Here is a 15393-nt window from a genome sequence, read left to right as displayed (position 1 = left end):
CTACTGTTAAACTGGATGGAACTAATTTTTTAGAGTGGTCTTGGTCTGCTAAACTTACCATTAGTAGGAGGGATAAACTGGGATTCATCATAGAAAGGGAAGTGAAGCCGAGTCCTGAAGACCCGAAATTGGCAAGGTGGGAACAAGACAACTCCCTTGTTATGTCATGATTGATTTTCTCAATGCAACCTCACATTACCCGAAATTACATGTTTCTTCCATCTACCAAGGATATCTAGGATGGGGTAGTTGCTACTTACTCCCAAGTTAATAATACTACTAGAGTGTATCAACTTCAGAGGGAAGCTTGTAGTATGCGTCAGGGGGAGAGATCTGTTGCTATGTATTTCTCTTCTCTACAATCTATCTGGGAAGAAATTGATCACTTGAAAGCTCTAGTTTGGAAGGACCCTGAAGACGGTAAGCAATATCGGAAGTACGTAGAGGAGAAGATAGTCTTTGATTTTTTGGCTAGCTTAAACCCAGAGCTTGATTTCACCAGGCAACACATTCTTAGTGCAGACATTGTTTCTCTTGCTACTACTTACTCTCTTGTACAAGGGGAAGAAAGCCAAAGAACCGCCATGATGCAATCCTTTGTGAGTGATCATTCTGCCCTTATGTCATCTCGACTCAAGCAAAATACTAGCAAATATCCGATTGCAGAGAAGGTCGAGGATATTATTTGTGAGTACTACAAGAAGCCAAGATTGGAAGCTCAATCCTCATCTAAAACCAGAAAAGTACAAAACCGGGAAGAAGGGCAATGTTCACTTGGCTACAGTGGTAATGATGCTCAACCTTCAGATGTGCTTAACTCCTCTTATGTAATAAACAAACTCAGGAATATATTGTTGCAGCTATAGAAGGGTGGTGCATCCTCCTCATCTGATTCTAAACTTAGTAATCTATCTAATCCATATGCCAAGACATTGGTTATTCCACCTCCTTTAACCCACTTGGTTATTCCACCTCCTTTAACCCACCATGAATTATAGACTTTGGGGCCAACGCCCATATGAAAGGCCTATTGACTATAGATGCTACGTGGAAGGACTAGGAGAGCCTTCAGTCCCTATTTTCCGGGGCTCGCCTTGAGGACAAGGCCTTAATCAACGGGGGAGGGATGATTGATACAGCTTCCCTATGGAACAGCGGCCCAGCCCATCTTTGAACCAAGAGCAGAACCAGACCCATGCATGGGCATGCACGTGGATGCTGCACCTGGGAATTCCTCCGCGTACTCTAAGACTGAGAGTAACGGCTTCACAGCTCAGCCCACCTGAGGAGAATATACTCTGATTATGTCGTTATGAATTGTCAGGTCGTTACAATGGCCTGAATAAAATAATTATTGACCGGCTTTCTCTAATCACCTCCGCCGCCGGGAGGAGGTCCATAACACATTCAGACATCTTTACTTGTTTTCATGCTACAAATCTTTATTACTATGTAATTTATATTTCATTTTCATGATACAGACATCTCTCTCTCTCGATTTCACGTACGACATCTTTGAATCTGATAGAACTAGCGCCCTCATTGGTTCTGATAAAATCTCAGGTTCTCTCTCTTTGTGTGCCTGTATTGGTGGAGGGGAAAAGAAGTTTCTGATAAAATCTTGGGTTTAGAGAATCGTTTTTCCAGTAGTGCATTAATATCTTCTATTTCATTTATTCTAATTATTCATTTTTTGATAATTTGTGTTTCTCTTGATGTTGAGGCTGTGAGGCATATCTTAGATGACAATATGGGATACGGGAGACCTTGATCTGGTATTACTGTTCTCCTGCCTCTTGAATATATCCTTCGGAATTGCATTATTTCCTTCCAAATAATTATTACATAAATTTTGAAAAGAGTTTAAGTTAGTTGAACCAAGACAAAAAGGAAATGATAACAAGTCATTTACCTTTGCAAATAAATACGGTGAATTTAGGTTATGTTTGATTTGAAGGAAAAAATAGGAAAAGGAAAGGAAGGGAAACCTTCACAAATTTTGTATAGGTTTCCCTTCTTTTTCCTACTCTTTCCTTCAAACCAAACATAGCGTTAAAACAATTCAGCAACTACAGAGTAACTCTGCCCAAAGAATTCCAATTGGGGAATCAGGTAAAATATATTCATCTTCTTTGGAAGAAAGAATTAAAATTAGTCTACCAAAAGCCTTTGCCTGTCTATTGTGCACTGTAAGCTTTAATTGGTTCCCACAAATTCTTTTATGAACCAGATAAGAGTCATTTCTTCCGTAGATATTTATTTTCTAATTCAAGTTTCAGACATTGGGGTTCAGACTTCAGACCACAAGTCACCCAAATGGCTTTCTTGTACGCATGTGATATGTTGACACACTACTTTTTTTTTTCCGATTTGTGAACTTAGCAACGTAACCATACAGAGACTCATTCTACAATTTCCATTCGGCATCACATCGCAAGAAGCAAATTTTTATTTTTAAGTTCTTACATCATCACCGTCGTCAATGCCTTATCCTAAGTATACGGGGTCTGCTATACGAATCAATGCCTTATCCTAAGTATATGGGGTCTATATGAATCCTATTTTGTCAATCCAGTGTAATTGCCTGTTTCAAGCCGAGAGGGTCGAGTCAAATTGGCAGGCACTAAAATTTTTAATTTTATCTGGATAAATTACAGATAGGTGCCCTGTACTTTGGGGGAGTGACAGATAGGTACCTGAGCTTTCAATTACAATAATTGAGTACCCTTTAACTCTCAAAAATAACACTTGGGTCCATTTCGGTTAATTCACGTTTCCCTGTATGATAAAATTACTGAAATGCCCATGTAATTTTTTAATTATTAAAATCAAAAAATTTAAAACGACCAAAACAACAACAATTAAAATCACTTGACTGGTGAGGGTAATAAATAGCCGGCAAAGTAAAATCGTCACCAGAACTACCCTGTACCATGCAAGGTCTTGGAGCGCATGGGCTTCCACTAACTTCACGCCTGAGAGCTCTTCCATCGGTCCAATCCAGTGAGAAAGCCACCCGAATGCTATATCCACCATTCCAACTGTGTCTCCAACAAAGAACTTCTCTGCAAAACCACGCTCTTCAATGGTTTTCAACACTTCTGAGGCCTCTTTGAGTGCCTTCTGTTGTTCCCTAACAAACCAAGACACTGCAAAGAAGGTTGCTACATCACCAAAACACCTGGTGGTCTACGTGTGTCTGTACAAAAAGAAATTAAGAAATAATTTACCTTGTCTTCTAGATATTTAATCCAGAACCGAGCTTGGGCTCTCTCGCAATGATCTTGTGGCAGCAGCGGAGGATTATTCAGCCATGTCTCCTCGACGTATTCAAGGATAACAATGGACTCTGCAATTGGAACTCCACCATGAACAAGAACAGAAACCTTCTTATGAACTGGGTTATACTCCCAAGAGCAAAGCACTCTTGTTGGAGGAATCCTCGTCAATGTACTCGTATTGTACACCCTTGAGTTCAAAATCTGGCTGTTGTTTTGGGTCCAAAAGATCTGGCCATCTTTCTTGGACTGCAAGTTTATCGTTTGAACGTTAAACTCTTCTTAGAATTTAGAGAGCCACTTTTCCTTCTGGGATTTGGTTGGCTAAGGATGACGGTCTGAGAGGATTAAAGTGTTCTTTATTTTCATCGAAGAAATGACCCGGTGGTCGCGTATCTACCGAGTGTTCCTCGACATGGAACAATTCACCCTAGGGTTAGTAGTAATATTATGAGAAGGGTAGTTATGGCATTATATAATACTTAACCGATGATGAAATACTAGCAGAAGGTTTCAAGTGTCCATTTTTAAGAATTCAAATTACCAAGTGTTGTAATTGAAAGTTCAAGATATCCATCTCACTCCCCCCCCTCACAGTACAGGATACCTATCTGTAATTTACCCATAAAACAATCATTTTGTCTTCCCTTTTTTTTTCACAATTTATCTTTAATAATTAATATCGGCAATGAGAATTTATGAGACAAATCCTCGACCTTCAATGCATAAATTTTGCATCCACAAAATATGCATACATAGTTTACATACACAATCCACATTCCACACTATTCCTCTTTGCTATTGGGTGTTGATCAGCCTTTTCTATATCAAATTTCATGTTTCAATTAAATATGTTTTATTAGAAGAAAATAACAGCGGCAATAAATCAGTAAACAGACTGATGCCAAAAAAGAGACGGAAAAAAAAAATTGCTAAATATCACGCGGAAAGCTTCACCCCAGGTCCTTGAAATCGCATGATAAGCAACATGGACAAGAAAAAGGACGCCACCGGCCAGCACGAAGACAATGCCAGCTTGCCAGGTCTTTTTTTGTTCTTTGATAGAAAGCATATTAAACTGATACACTACCACGGCACGTAAGTGAAATGCCCGCATGTCAGATAAATTCACGAAATTAAAAAGATTCAATAAATCTGGAATCTGGAGTCCTACAACCAAACCATTCAACTTTGCACCTCCAAATAGAACCTCAGCAAATGCTACCCAAGTAGTCAAAATTTAAATAGTACCCAACATCAAAATTATGAAAAAAACTCAATGGAAACATAGTAACATCTCTACGCCTCTGTTATGGGATACTCGAACACGACATCCTTTCCTGAAAGCTTCCTGTAAACTGCTGTAAAAGTCTCAAGCTTGTATTCTGTGTTGTTCCGTTCCTTGGGGTCAAGCAAAATCTACAACATAAAAAACATGTATAGGCCATGAAAACAAAAACAAATGATAAATAGTCAGAAGGGGAAGTTTGGGTGCAAGGTCTTGTTTTACCTTCATAATTTTGGAACCATCAATGCGGTATCTAATCCGCTTCCCCACAATCTCAGCAGGATACACGATATCCTCCAACATGGCATCATGCACAGCGGTGAGTGTGCGGCTACGAGGCCGTTGCACAGCAGAGCCTTTCTTCGGTGGCCTCAATATCCTTCTGGTTGCAATGAGGATTACGTCCTACCAGTACCAGACAAGTATGGCCTTGAGTAAGAAATTAACACAATATCTACATTTATATTAAGCACTATAAAATCAATGGAAGGTGTAAATGATGATTGCAGTTTAAGATCTTTAATTTAAAAAAATGAAAGTAACACGAAGGCAAGATTATGTCTGAGGTAGTAAAATCACTAAAATGGACCGCATTTCTAAGCAACCCACGGGGGTTTTCACCAATGATTCTGTTTTTCGAAAAAAAACTGCCACATCAGCAAAGAGCATTGTCTTTTATATTACATTATTCCATGGCAGTTTTTGTTTTGAAAAACAGAAGATACAAGCTTCGCAAATGAGAGGAGAAGCAGCTGAATGCCTAAACATATTTTCAAAACTAGTTTCCTACGATCTACCAGCACAAAACTTTGTTAATAAATTTAGTGAAGTTCTATTTCAAAAAGCAAAATAAAAAGTTTAGAGCACCTTTCCACTGAATTTCTTCTCCAGTTCCCTTACAAGTCTAACATGAATTTTGCGGAAAGCTTTTCTCAGTCGGTAGGGAACATGGACAACAACAGCTTTCCGGTTGCCAGAAACATCAATTTGGCTGCATGAGTGGACAATGAACAAGGTCATGGTCCATGGCGAGCAAAACTAAAAGTGTAATAAATAAAAGTGGTACAATGCCCTTACACTGCAGAATTGATGTAAAGATCCTTGAGATCACTTTTAAGCTCCTGGTTGGTATTCTCCAAATCAAACAGTGACTGCATAGATAATAGAATCAGAACTCCAACCTTATGCTAAAAGGTTGTTAAAAGGATAAACAACAATGAAGTTTAGCATTAACCTGTGCAACTGACTCCTCAAACTCAGAAGGTTCAGCCTCCTTGTCCTTCTGGATCTTCCTCCTTGCTGTATACATCTTGACTGATCTCACTGCATGAACCAAGGATAAAATAGAATCATTTTCAGCACACCTTTTCATCTATGAAGCACGATAACGAACTTACAAAACAAGGAATGCAGTTTTTGTAGAATTCCACTTTACATTGTAACATTAATGATATGTACTTTTTTTATCAACAACAACAGCTTCATTAATTAAAAGAAAAGAAGGATTATGGATACAAGAGGGGAGTTAAAATATCTTAGCTCCCCAAAAACTGAAAACAAAGAGAATACAAAGAAAAAATTAAAGACTAGCCCAAAAAACAGACTCCCTATTCACCCCTTGCTTGGCCAGCCCATTAGCAAATGAGTTGGCACTCCTCTTCACCCAACTGTATTGTATCTCAATGTCCCTACATAACCATAAGAACTGCTTCTTTTCATTGTTATAATTCCACAATCCACTGCCCTCTTTCTTCAGCCAGCTAACCACCACCTTTGAATCACCTTCCAAGATCAAATGGCTGATATTTAATTCATTTGCTCTACGAACCCCTTAAAGCGCAGCAAGGATCTCAGCCCTAAGAGAGTCAACTTCTTCGATAGGGCCAGAGAACAAAGCAATAACAATCCCTTCCTCGTTCCTGAAGACTCCTCCAATCCCTGATGGCCCTGGATTCCCTACACTTCCATCAAAATTCAACTTTATAACACCCAATGGGGGGGGAGGGACCAAGGGGGACAAAGAGTCTTCTTGCACCTAGCAGTGGAAGCAATTAGAGAAACGCTTTTTCCAGGCAAATGAGGCCCCCAAACTCCACAGCCCCTCTCTAATCTTGGTGAAGGTTGGAACTCCAAGACTCTGATACAACCTTCCAGAAACCTTGCCAACCAAGCACATGGCACTTCCAAATGAAAAATCAGGTAATGATATCCTGACTGATGATCATATATGCCTAGACCAAAAAAAAATTGTATGTTTTTTGGTTGGTAACTTCTAATTTTATTTTATCAATTTGAAAAAAGACCATAAAGAATAATATGGACCTAAATTTGATATGATAATACTCGGATATTCAATACTATAAATAAATTAAATTAAAAATAACTTCTAAAAGACCTGAACCTACAAAAGTACAAATAACATTGAAACCAACTTTACTAATAGATGCATATTAATCTCATGTAGACATTAACATAAATATTGGAATACCATTAGATTGGAATAGGGTGTATCCTTATTCAATCCATTTACAAATGGGTTAAATGGGGTGATTTTTTTTAATGAATAGGTTAAATGGGGTGAATTCAGAACAACTTAATCAGACTGGATTGAATTCCAACAAAAAGGATAATATTTAAGGCCTATATCAACTAAAGTTTATGTCAATAATTGAAGAGTAGAATATGTGAAGAGTCAGATCAATAGGGATAGCATTCAGTCCACTAACATGGATTGGCCACCATCAGCCAGACATCTAATGAGACAAATTAAGTGCACACTTGAGAGAGATCCTAGATAAACCACGCATATGGGGGTTATTGCAGGATATAAATATCCATTATGGTGCACATATAGTTTTTTTACAAGTAGTATTTTATGTTACGAGTTACAATATCATGCCAAGCTCATTAAGCAGGTTGACAACATATGCTAAAAGCGCTACTTCGTCTGCTTCAAGACTGAAGTACAAAACAGATTGATGGTCATAGACAGAGAAACGACACAGAGTACAGTCTTCTAAAGCAACTCAATTATAATGAATACAAATAAATATTAGTTTTTTCTTACGACACAGAATTCCGCAAGGAGAGCCTATATACAAGGAGATCTTAATTCCAAGCGCTATGTTTGCTTCCTTTATGTCCAAGAAGAACCACCCTGAGATTCTAGGTTCCCAAATGGATAACTTGCAGACATCATTTCTAAGACTTCTATTATCGAGATGGAAGTAAACAAGCAGGCCCCAGATTTATCTGATTTTAAAGCGTCAAAAATAAAGTTTCAAGAGATTTAGCTTAACATTTACTTTAAGAATTTTGGCTCACTTACATGTACGATTCCATTCCACCAAAAACTAAAATAACGATAATCGTCTCTGAAATGAATCCAATATTAACAAAACAAGTATCATGCATGCCAATTATAGGAACAATCATCCTTCAGCATTCTTGACTTGTTTGATAATAACTTCATAACGAGCGAGGAATAAAAATCAAACGACGAAATAGAAATTATTCAACTCAAAAAACTAGTGTTTACCAATTAATACTGGGAACCATAGAATGCTAATAATATATACGAAATTTCTTCCTACTTCGATACCAAAGATAACCATTAATTAAACCAATCAATTGGTATAAATCGAAACTATAACATGTTTTCCAATCATTTGGAGAGAAAAAACTCCGAATAAAAATTAAAGAGAAGAACGAGAAACCAATCCAATCAAACACGGACAACCTAAAACCCTAATTGGTTCAACACAGATAAAGACCTCGAATGGGAAAGCAGGATTTCCCAACAAAACCCAAATGTGAGTTACAGGTCTAAAGATATTGACATATGAATAAAGTGAACATAAACTCGCATATGAAAACCATTGATTTGCAGTCATACCTCACTGCCGCTGGAGGCTCGATCTGAGAAAAGCCTTCACTTCTATCTCGCAGGTCAGAGAAACCCTAATTTTAGCGGAACGAAGGGTTTTAAAAATACGAGAAGGGACGATAAAGATGCTTGCCCTAGAATCTGGACGGCCCAGATTAAGTGAGTGATTGAGGATGTATAAAATCTGATCCGTCAAGATCACAGATTGTAGCATTTTATCGGATACGAGTAGAGATGATGTGGCGAAGTCTACGAGACGAGTCTTTTACTCCAGTTGAATTCGCATGGGCGCCCCACAGCCCATCCAGCCCTGTATTGGGAATCCAATACACACCGTAGGGCGCCAATATGAAATCATTCGTTTTAGAGATGGTAATTTCGCGGGAATTTTTGGATATTCAATCAGATCTGATTTAATAGAACCTGTTTATCAAAATCCTATAGGGTTTGAAACAGATTTGAGATTTTAGATTAAAACCCTATAGGGTTTGGGATAGGTTTGGGTTTTGATAAATAAGATATCTAATACTCGATACTCGGTTTGTTTTATGTAGATACCCATTCTCGATACCTGATTACAAACCCGACTATAATATATTTATAAAAAATATTTATATATATATGAAATAAAATACATGGCATGGTATAATATATGTTATAAAATAATATATAATATATTTAAGAGAAATTAATTAAGTAGAAGCCAACTAGCTAGGAGGAGCCCTATGGGCCATGGCCTATCAGCCCTATGACATTCTTATAATGGTTAATTAGTAAGTTTGAGACACTTTCAAACTTGCTTGTTTATGAAATTTAATTTGTTAATTGTTAATTTTAAAATTTCAATGACATAATTATTATTAAATCCAATCCAATCAATATTTCTAGGTGAAATATTTGTCTATGAATTTTAATTTTTTATCAATTAATTTTAAAAACTTATTGATGTAATTATTTTTAAGTCCAATTCGAACATTGTTTTTGGTTGATCAAATTTGACTCTTACATGGGACAGGGTTGGGGTTTATGACCTTATGGGTAATGGGGAAATAAAAAATGAACATAGGCTACCCTCATCCCTAAGCCCTTAAGCCCTAACATGATGCTTATGATGTTAAATTTTTTTTTTTAAGAAGAAGAAGAAAATAAGTGCTTTAGAATTTGGTAGAGGTGTTCATAGTTTAATTAATTGATGGCTTCACTTCTTTATATAAATATATATATTATAGGTTTTCACCAGGAATAAATGACATATATCAAAATATATATATATATATATATATATATATTATAGGTTTCCACCACACCGTGCATCCGTGCCATGTGTGGTTGTTGCTCTTCCAAGTTTCGATTTTCAAGCAAAAAAACGTAAAGAAAACCCAGAAGAAGAAAACCGTCTGTGACTATTGGTTCTATAATTTTGCTACTTCAACTTGCATACAAAACTCGTACGAAAATAAACTATTGCTAGACACACATTGGTTTTGCACCATTGCCATCCATCGTTTTTGGCCATCTAACATAGGTAAGTATTTTTCTTTTATTTTCTTTTTTTTTGCTACAAACATATACTGATATATAAATATGTTTTGCTTCTTATAAGAAGTTACTCTACTATATTGTATATCTTTTGGTTTTGGTATTTTGTTGCTTGCATATAAAACAGAATAAAAGAACCGTTGTTGGATTGGACACTAGTTTTGTTTTTTCCAAAATGAAACATCTGGTTCATTGTCTTTTTCATAATCTATAAATTATTTGAATTAATAATGCTTATTATTATCAAGGAAAATGACAATGTTTTCATTTTAGTATAATGAACCAAAATTGTTTTCCTTGATAACTGTAATGGGCTTGTCAAAAGCATAACTATTTATCAACTGAATTATTCATGAGAACAAGCATATTTATATATAAAGTGAAAGCTTGTAGTTGAAAATGATTCACAAGTACAGATGAAGGCCTAAGGGGTTTTTTAACTTTTTATGATGGATCTTTTATGAAATTTCCTTTGCAATAGAGATGAAAAACCTGAATGAAATTATTATTGAGCACTTGTATAGTTGTTGATTGTTATAGAAAGTCATTGCCTCAATGCCTCTTTTGTTCTTTTATACAGAATAATTTTATTAATGTTGGTTCTTATTGAATGTTGGTTGATAATGAACATTTGAGATTTTTTTTATATACTTAATATCGAAATTGAAGAAAAGTCTAACTTGATCATATGATAATCGAGTGGGACTGGTCAAGACGGGTTTGGGAAATTGAGAGAAAAAAAGCTAAACGGGTTTGGAACGGGTTTGTGATCAAGAGTACGTAGGTGGGTTCGGGAACAAGTAGGGCAATTTGCACGGGTACCTTACCCGTTGCCATTCCTAATTCTAATGGGCTCCCCATGAAGTGCCTTATAGGAACCCAGATTTAATCATCACAAAATAGTGTTCATATTGTCCTTATAGTCACTTGCAACCGTATATTAAGAATATATGTGGGGAGATTTTTCCCAATACATATATGTCAATGGTTGTGAGTACAGTCTAAGAGCATCTCCAGTACTTATTATGAAAAGATATTCTCAATTCATCGATAGAGATATGCTCTTCACACAATGCACCCCACACTGACCTCACAAACACATATAAGTATGTGAAATGTTCTTGATACATGGTGAGATGTACTTGGGAGGTGCAGATCCAAACTCCCAATTCATAGGGTGATGGGTTATGGGGTGCATGTGGGGTGTCTATGAATGGATGAACCCAATATCCGACCTAACTTCATATTTGGGAGAATGATGGTCCAACCCAGGGTCAGAATTTTTAGGCCCAAAGTATAGTTGGGGTAGGTGCCAACTCATAATTGATGCCAATTCACGGGCCGGCATTTGTGTGTAGAGCAGGGGTATTTGAATCAAATAAGTAACTCCATATACACCTCCTCTTGCAAATCACCATTAAGGAAGGCATTTTTGACATACATCTAAAACAATGGCCATGAGAAATTTGCTGCAAATGATAGTAAAACTCTAATAGTATTCATTTTGGCTATTGGTGCAAAAGTATCCAAATAGTATATGCATCAACATTATGTTTCACTGTAAACACCCATCTACACTCTTTCTCTCCTTTAAGTTGACCAATTAACTCCCATGTATTGTTCTTTAGAAGGGCATTCATCTCTACTTGCATTGCATCCTTCCACTCAAGTACTTACTAAGCTTAATGCACTGTTATGGGAATGGAAATAGCAACAATAGAGGTCAAAAAAAGACTTATAGGATGGAGACAAGTGATCATAAAACAAAAATTGGGAAATACAATGGACTGTAGATGAGGTACAATGGCGCTTCCCTTTACGGACTGCAATTGGAAGATCAATATCATCCAACGGAGGAGGAAAAGTCTCAACAATGGGAGGTATGGGATGTATCTCATACTGAGATGGACTCCACTTGTGCTCTTCAGGATCTCACGGAAAGCATCCCATTGCTAACCCTTGAGGACGTTGTAGCTGAGGTCGAACCAAACATTCGAACAGCTTGGCCAATGATCAGCCTTAGACTATTTAGGGTACCGAACCAGGGATTCATGACCCGCATGAACCTCTCGCTCCCTTCAGGCACCACCCTCATTACCCCTTCTTCAATGTAGACCAGTTGCAGATTTCCTGTTTTCTAAACCGACCACCATTGCACTCCTAGCTTCTCCAACCATGCTTCCCAATTTCATCCACCTTCCACTGCCCACGTCATGGTGAGTTATGGTGTTATAACCTAGACAAATCAAGGAAAGGTTGAAGCTGATGTCAGTCTTTGCAACCGCCATCTCTCTAATGTCGGGTTCCAGAAACCAACACCATATTATCTTCTGAATCCAATTGGGTTTGAAGGGAGAGTTTCAGAGCATAATGAGCATAAAACCTTTCACTTTTACACCGTAACAACCAAATGATATGAGATAAAAATTCCAAAACACCCCGGTTCCATTTTCCATCAATAACTAAACCAAGGTCACATTTTTCATCATGTAAAACTAAATTTACACTTAAACACAACCTTTATCAAAAATGTGATTCTCGCCCGACCCAGTTTTTGCCACGTTAATTCGGTTTAATGAACGCTTGTGACGAAATTGAGGGTACTTTAGTAATTCCCAATATTCTTAAAACACCCACTTGAAACCCTACCCCATTCCCTTATTTCTTCTTCCCCTTATTCAACTATTCCAACCTCAATGGCTTTGTAACAGTCCTTTGGCGTCAGTCAAAATCTCATGTAAAACCTAGGTTCTTTCTCACATTTTCTTCCTTGTATTTCTTCTTCCCCTTCCTTCAATTATTCCTTCTTGTTTTCTAATGCTTGCTTTCTTCTTCCCATTCCTTTTTTTACAAAGTTGAATATCATGACTCATCATTCAACGCCAACCTTCCGCTCATTACAGGTATGGACATCCCTACTTATTGTGCCCATCTATGCTTGTTGTATGGGTTCCAATCCCAGATGTTGGGATTTTTTTTTACCAAGAAGACTGACTACAATCTTGTTCTTATACTCATTGCCTTCTCCTTAAGTTCTTCAAGTATAGAGTTCCCTTCTCAATATGTGTTTCCATACTTAATTTTGTTTATGAGAAAAAGGCGGACCAAATGTTCACACATATATTCTTAGAATCAAGAAAATCCATAATCCATTCTTTTATGGATGGATTCTAAGAATGAGAAATATTTTAATTGATGCAAACAGAGCCTTAATAACTAATAGAGAATATCCCTCAAAGATGGCATAAGTGATACCTAAATATAGTGCAAACTTAATACCTCCCAACACAGTTTTAGTTTCCATTTCCAAAGGATGCTTATACGCTAGAGAGCCTAAGTCCCTTGCCACAAACAAAACATCCTCCATTATCCCAAGATATTGTATCATAAGGCAAAAGCAAAGTGAGTGGAACACATGGCTTCGCCCACATTAACCTTTTTAACATTGCCAATAGATGAAATCAATCTTGTAGGTCTTGGTACATCCTCAACTCTATCAATAACATTCAGTTCAAGGTCGACGCTAGTGACTAAACATGAGACTTCATGTATATGAGTTTGGGTAGAGATAAACCACTTGGTTTGGGGTTGCTTCCTTTCCATACATCACCACTTTAGATTTAAAATTTCAAGCCAATCATGCAATAAAATAATGGCAACCTTTAGAAGGAAGTTAAAGTCATCTTTTTTTATGAGAAGCTGCAATTGATAACCACTCTTCTATCTAATTAATGCTTCTCAATGTTGAGATGAATTCAATGTCATGTGGCACGATCTAAGAGACCAATGTGAACTGGTTCAAATCATGCTCTTTACCTGAGACAATTTATGCAAGAGCTTTGAGCTTATGGACCTAGGGAATGGAGAATAAACGGAGAGACAGGTGGCAGGGGAGAGGTTAGAGGCAAAGACTTATTTCCTTGTCCCTAATTGGGTGATTTTCTCCTATTGTCCTTTGAATGTGGGTAGTTGGGGTATTTATTTATAGCCCCTTTGTAGGTGGCCCCCACTATCCATTAGACATTTCTCCACCCCAAATCATATCACCAAGGATCTTTGACACCATTATAGGAGTTGTCACCATGGAGCATCATCATTTCAAGCAGTTCCACGTGGAATTTCTTGAATGGTTAACTACTCCCTGACTTGATGCGCTTGTGTCGTATTAAATGTCCATTAATTAATGTGGTCCACCTCCATTTAAGCTCATTAAATTATCTGACTATGGGGTGGCCACGTGGCGCATTTCGACATACCAACGAAGTTAGTAAAGTATCAATCTTAGTGATCGTTCTTGGAATCTAGCTTGTATTTGTAAGTCTAGTTTATGGGGTCGCGCTACCCCCCGTCTTGTGTAGCCCCTCTTGGTTTCTATAAAAAAAAGTCATAACTCAAATTACGTACTCTAGCATTCCTTGTATCTTGTAGATGTAAAAAGAAAGAAACAAAATAAAATGCATGTCTTCAAGATTTAAAGGCTTCAACTATTACAATGTTAAGTAAGTTGGCACAAATAAAATGAATTGTAAACTTGAAGAGGAAAATAAACAAAAACAAGGCATACAAGTTTTTTTTAGAGGTTTGGCTATGTCATTTACCCTAAACTGCCACTAAGGATTTTCTATTAATTGACTAAACTTCCCAAGCAATAGTCAATCATTTACAACCAATAAGACTTCATAGATATTTACAATACATTTCCAATTAGACTTACATAGTTACACTGGGCGTTAATAAGGCCCAAACTTGCAGGGCTTATGGGTGCCTAGAAGACCTTATAATTGGTCTTAATGAAAGTGCCAACACGACCTTAATGGTATCAACAGGTTAAACACCTATTTGTTCAAAGATATTTCACTAATAAGCATAGAAGTAGGTTTATAATACAAGGGTGGCCTCTCCATAAGCAGACAAAAACAATTACAACTCAAACTAATCAGTTGCTAGAGTATACACATATGCTTAGCTTAGGGAGGAGGGTCCCAACAATAGGTGAGAAACAAGCTTAAAGGTTTTTCACAAGTTTGATAAAGCTCAATGTTCTCCTCCAAAAATACTATAGGTTTTTGCTTGCTTTATCTACAAAACAACTATATACGACATGTACAAGTGAAAGCACATGTTGTTTTTCACAAGTTTGATTCAAAACTTGCTCTTGCTTTTATTGTTTTTTAATCAAGTTGAAAAACTCTACTTACAAAGGATTTGGGAACAAGTGACCATATTATAATTGTTAAGGGGATTTTACCTCTTTAGAAAATAATTCAATTTTCCCATAACTCCTTCAAATATTTCCAAGTTTAATATTAGTCGTTGTAACCTTAAAAAATGGTCAAATTTTTTCACGGTAGACGATTGCATTGTTATGATAGTCGACTACAACATGAACAGGGGAATCTTTT

The 15393-nt window shown here is 37.0% G+C and overlaps 1 protein-coding gene across 1 annotated transcript; it reads right to left on the bottom strand.

Moving 5' to 3' along the window:
- Positions 1–4396: 4396 nt before the first annotated feature.
- LOC104602921 (small ribosomal subunit protein eS7-like) lies at positions 4397–8602 on the bottom strand. The gene is made up of 6 exons (XM_010266787.2): positions 8462–8602; positions 5801–5889; positions 5644–5717; positions 5434–5557; positions 4789–4971; positions 4397–4697 (listed from the first exon to the last, which is right to left on the bottom strand). Exons 2-6 carry the CDS (start codon positions 5873–5875, stop codon positions 4578–4580), a joined length of 576 nt encoding a protein of 191 aa, XP_010265089.1. The 5' UTR covers positions 5876–5889; positions 8462–8602; the 3' UTR covers positions 4397–4577.
- Between the last annotated feature and the right edge of the window lie 6791 nt (positions 8603–15393).

Source organism: Nelumbo nucifera, chromosome 4, assembly GCF_055504915.1.
Source record: "Nelumbo nucifera cultivar China Antique chromosome 4, China Antique-T2T, whole genome shotgun sequence".
Taxonomy (NCBI): Eukaryota; Viridiplantae; Streptophyta; class Magnoliopsida; order Proteales; family Nelumbonaceae; genus Nelumbo; species Nelumbo nucifera.
Note: the sequence above shows the minus strand (reverse complement) of the source record. Positions and strands in the feature narration are given on the sequence as shown.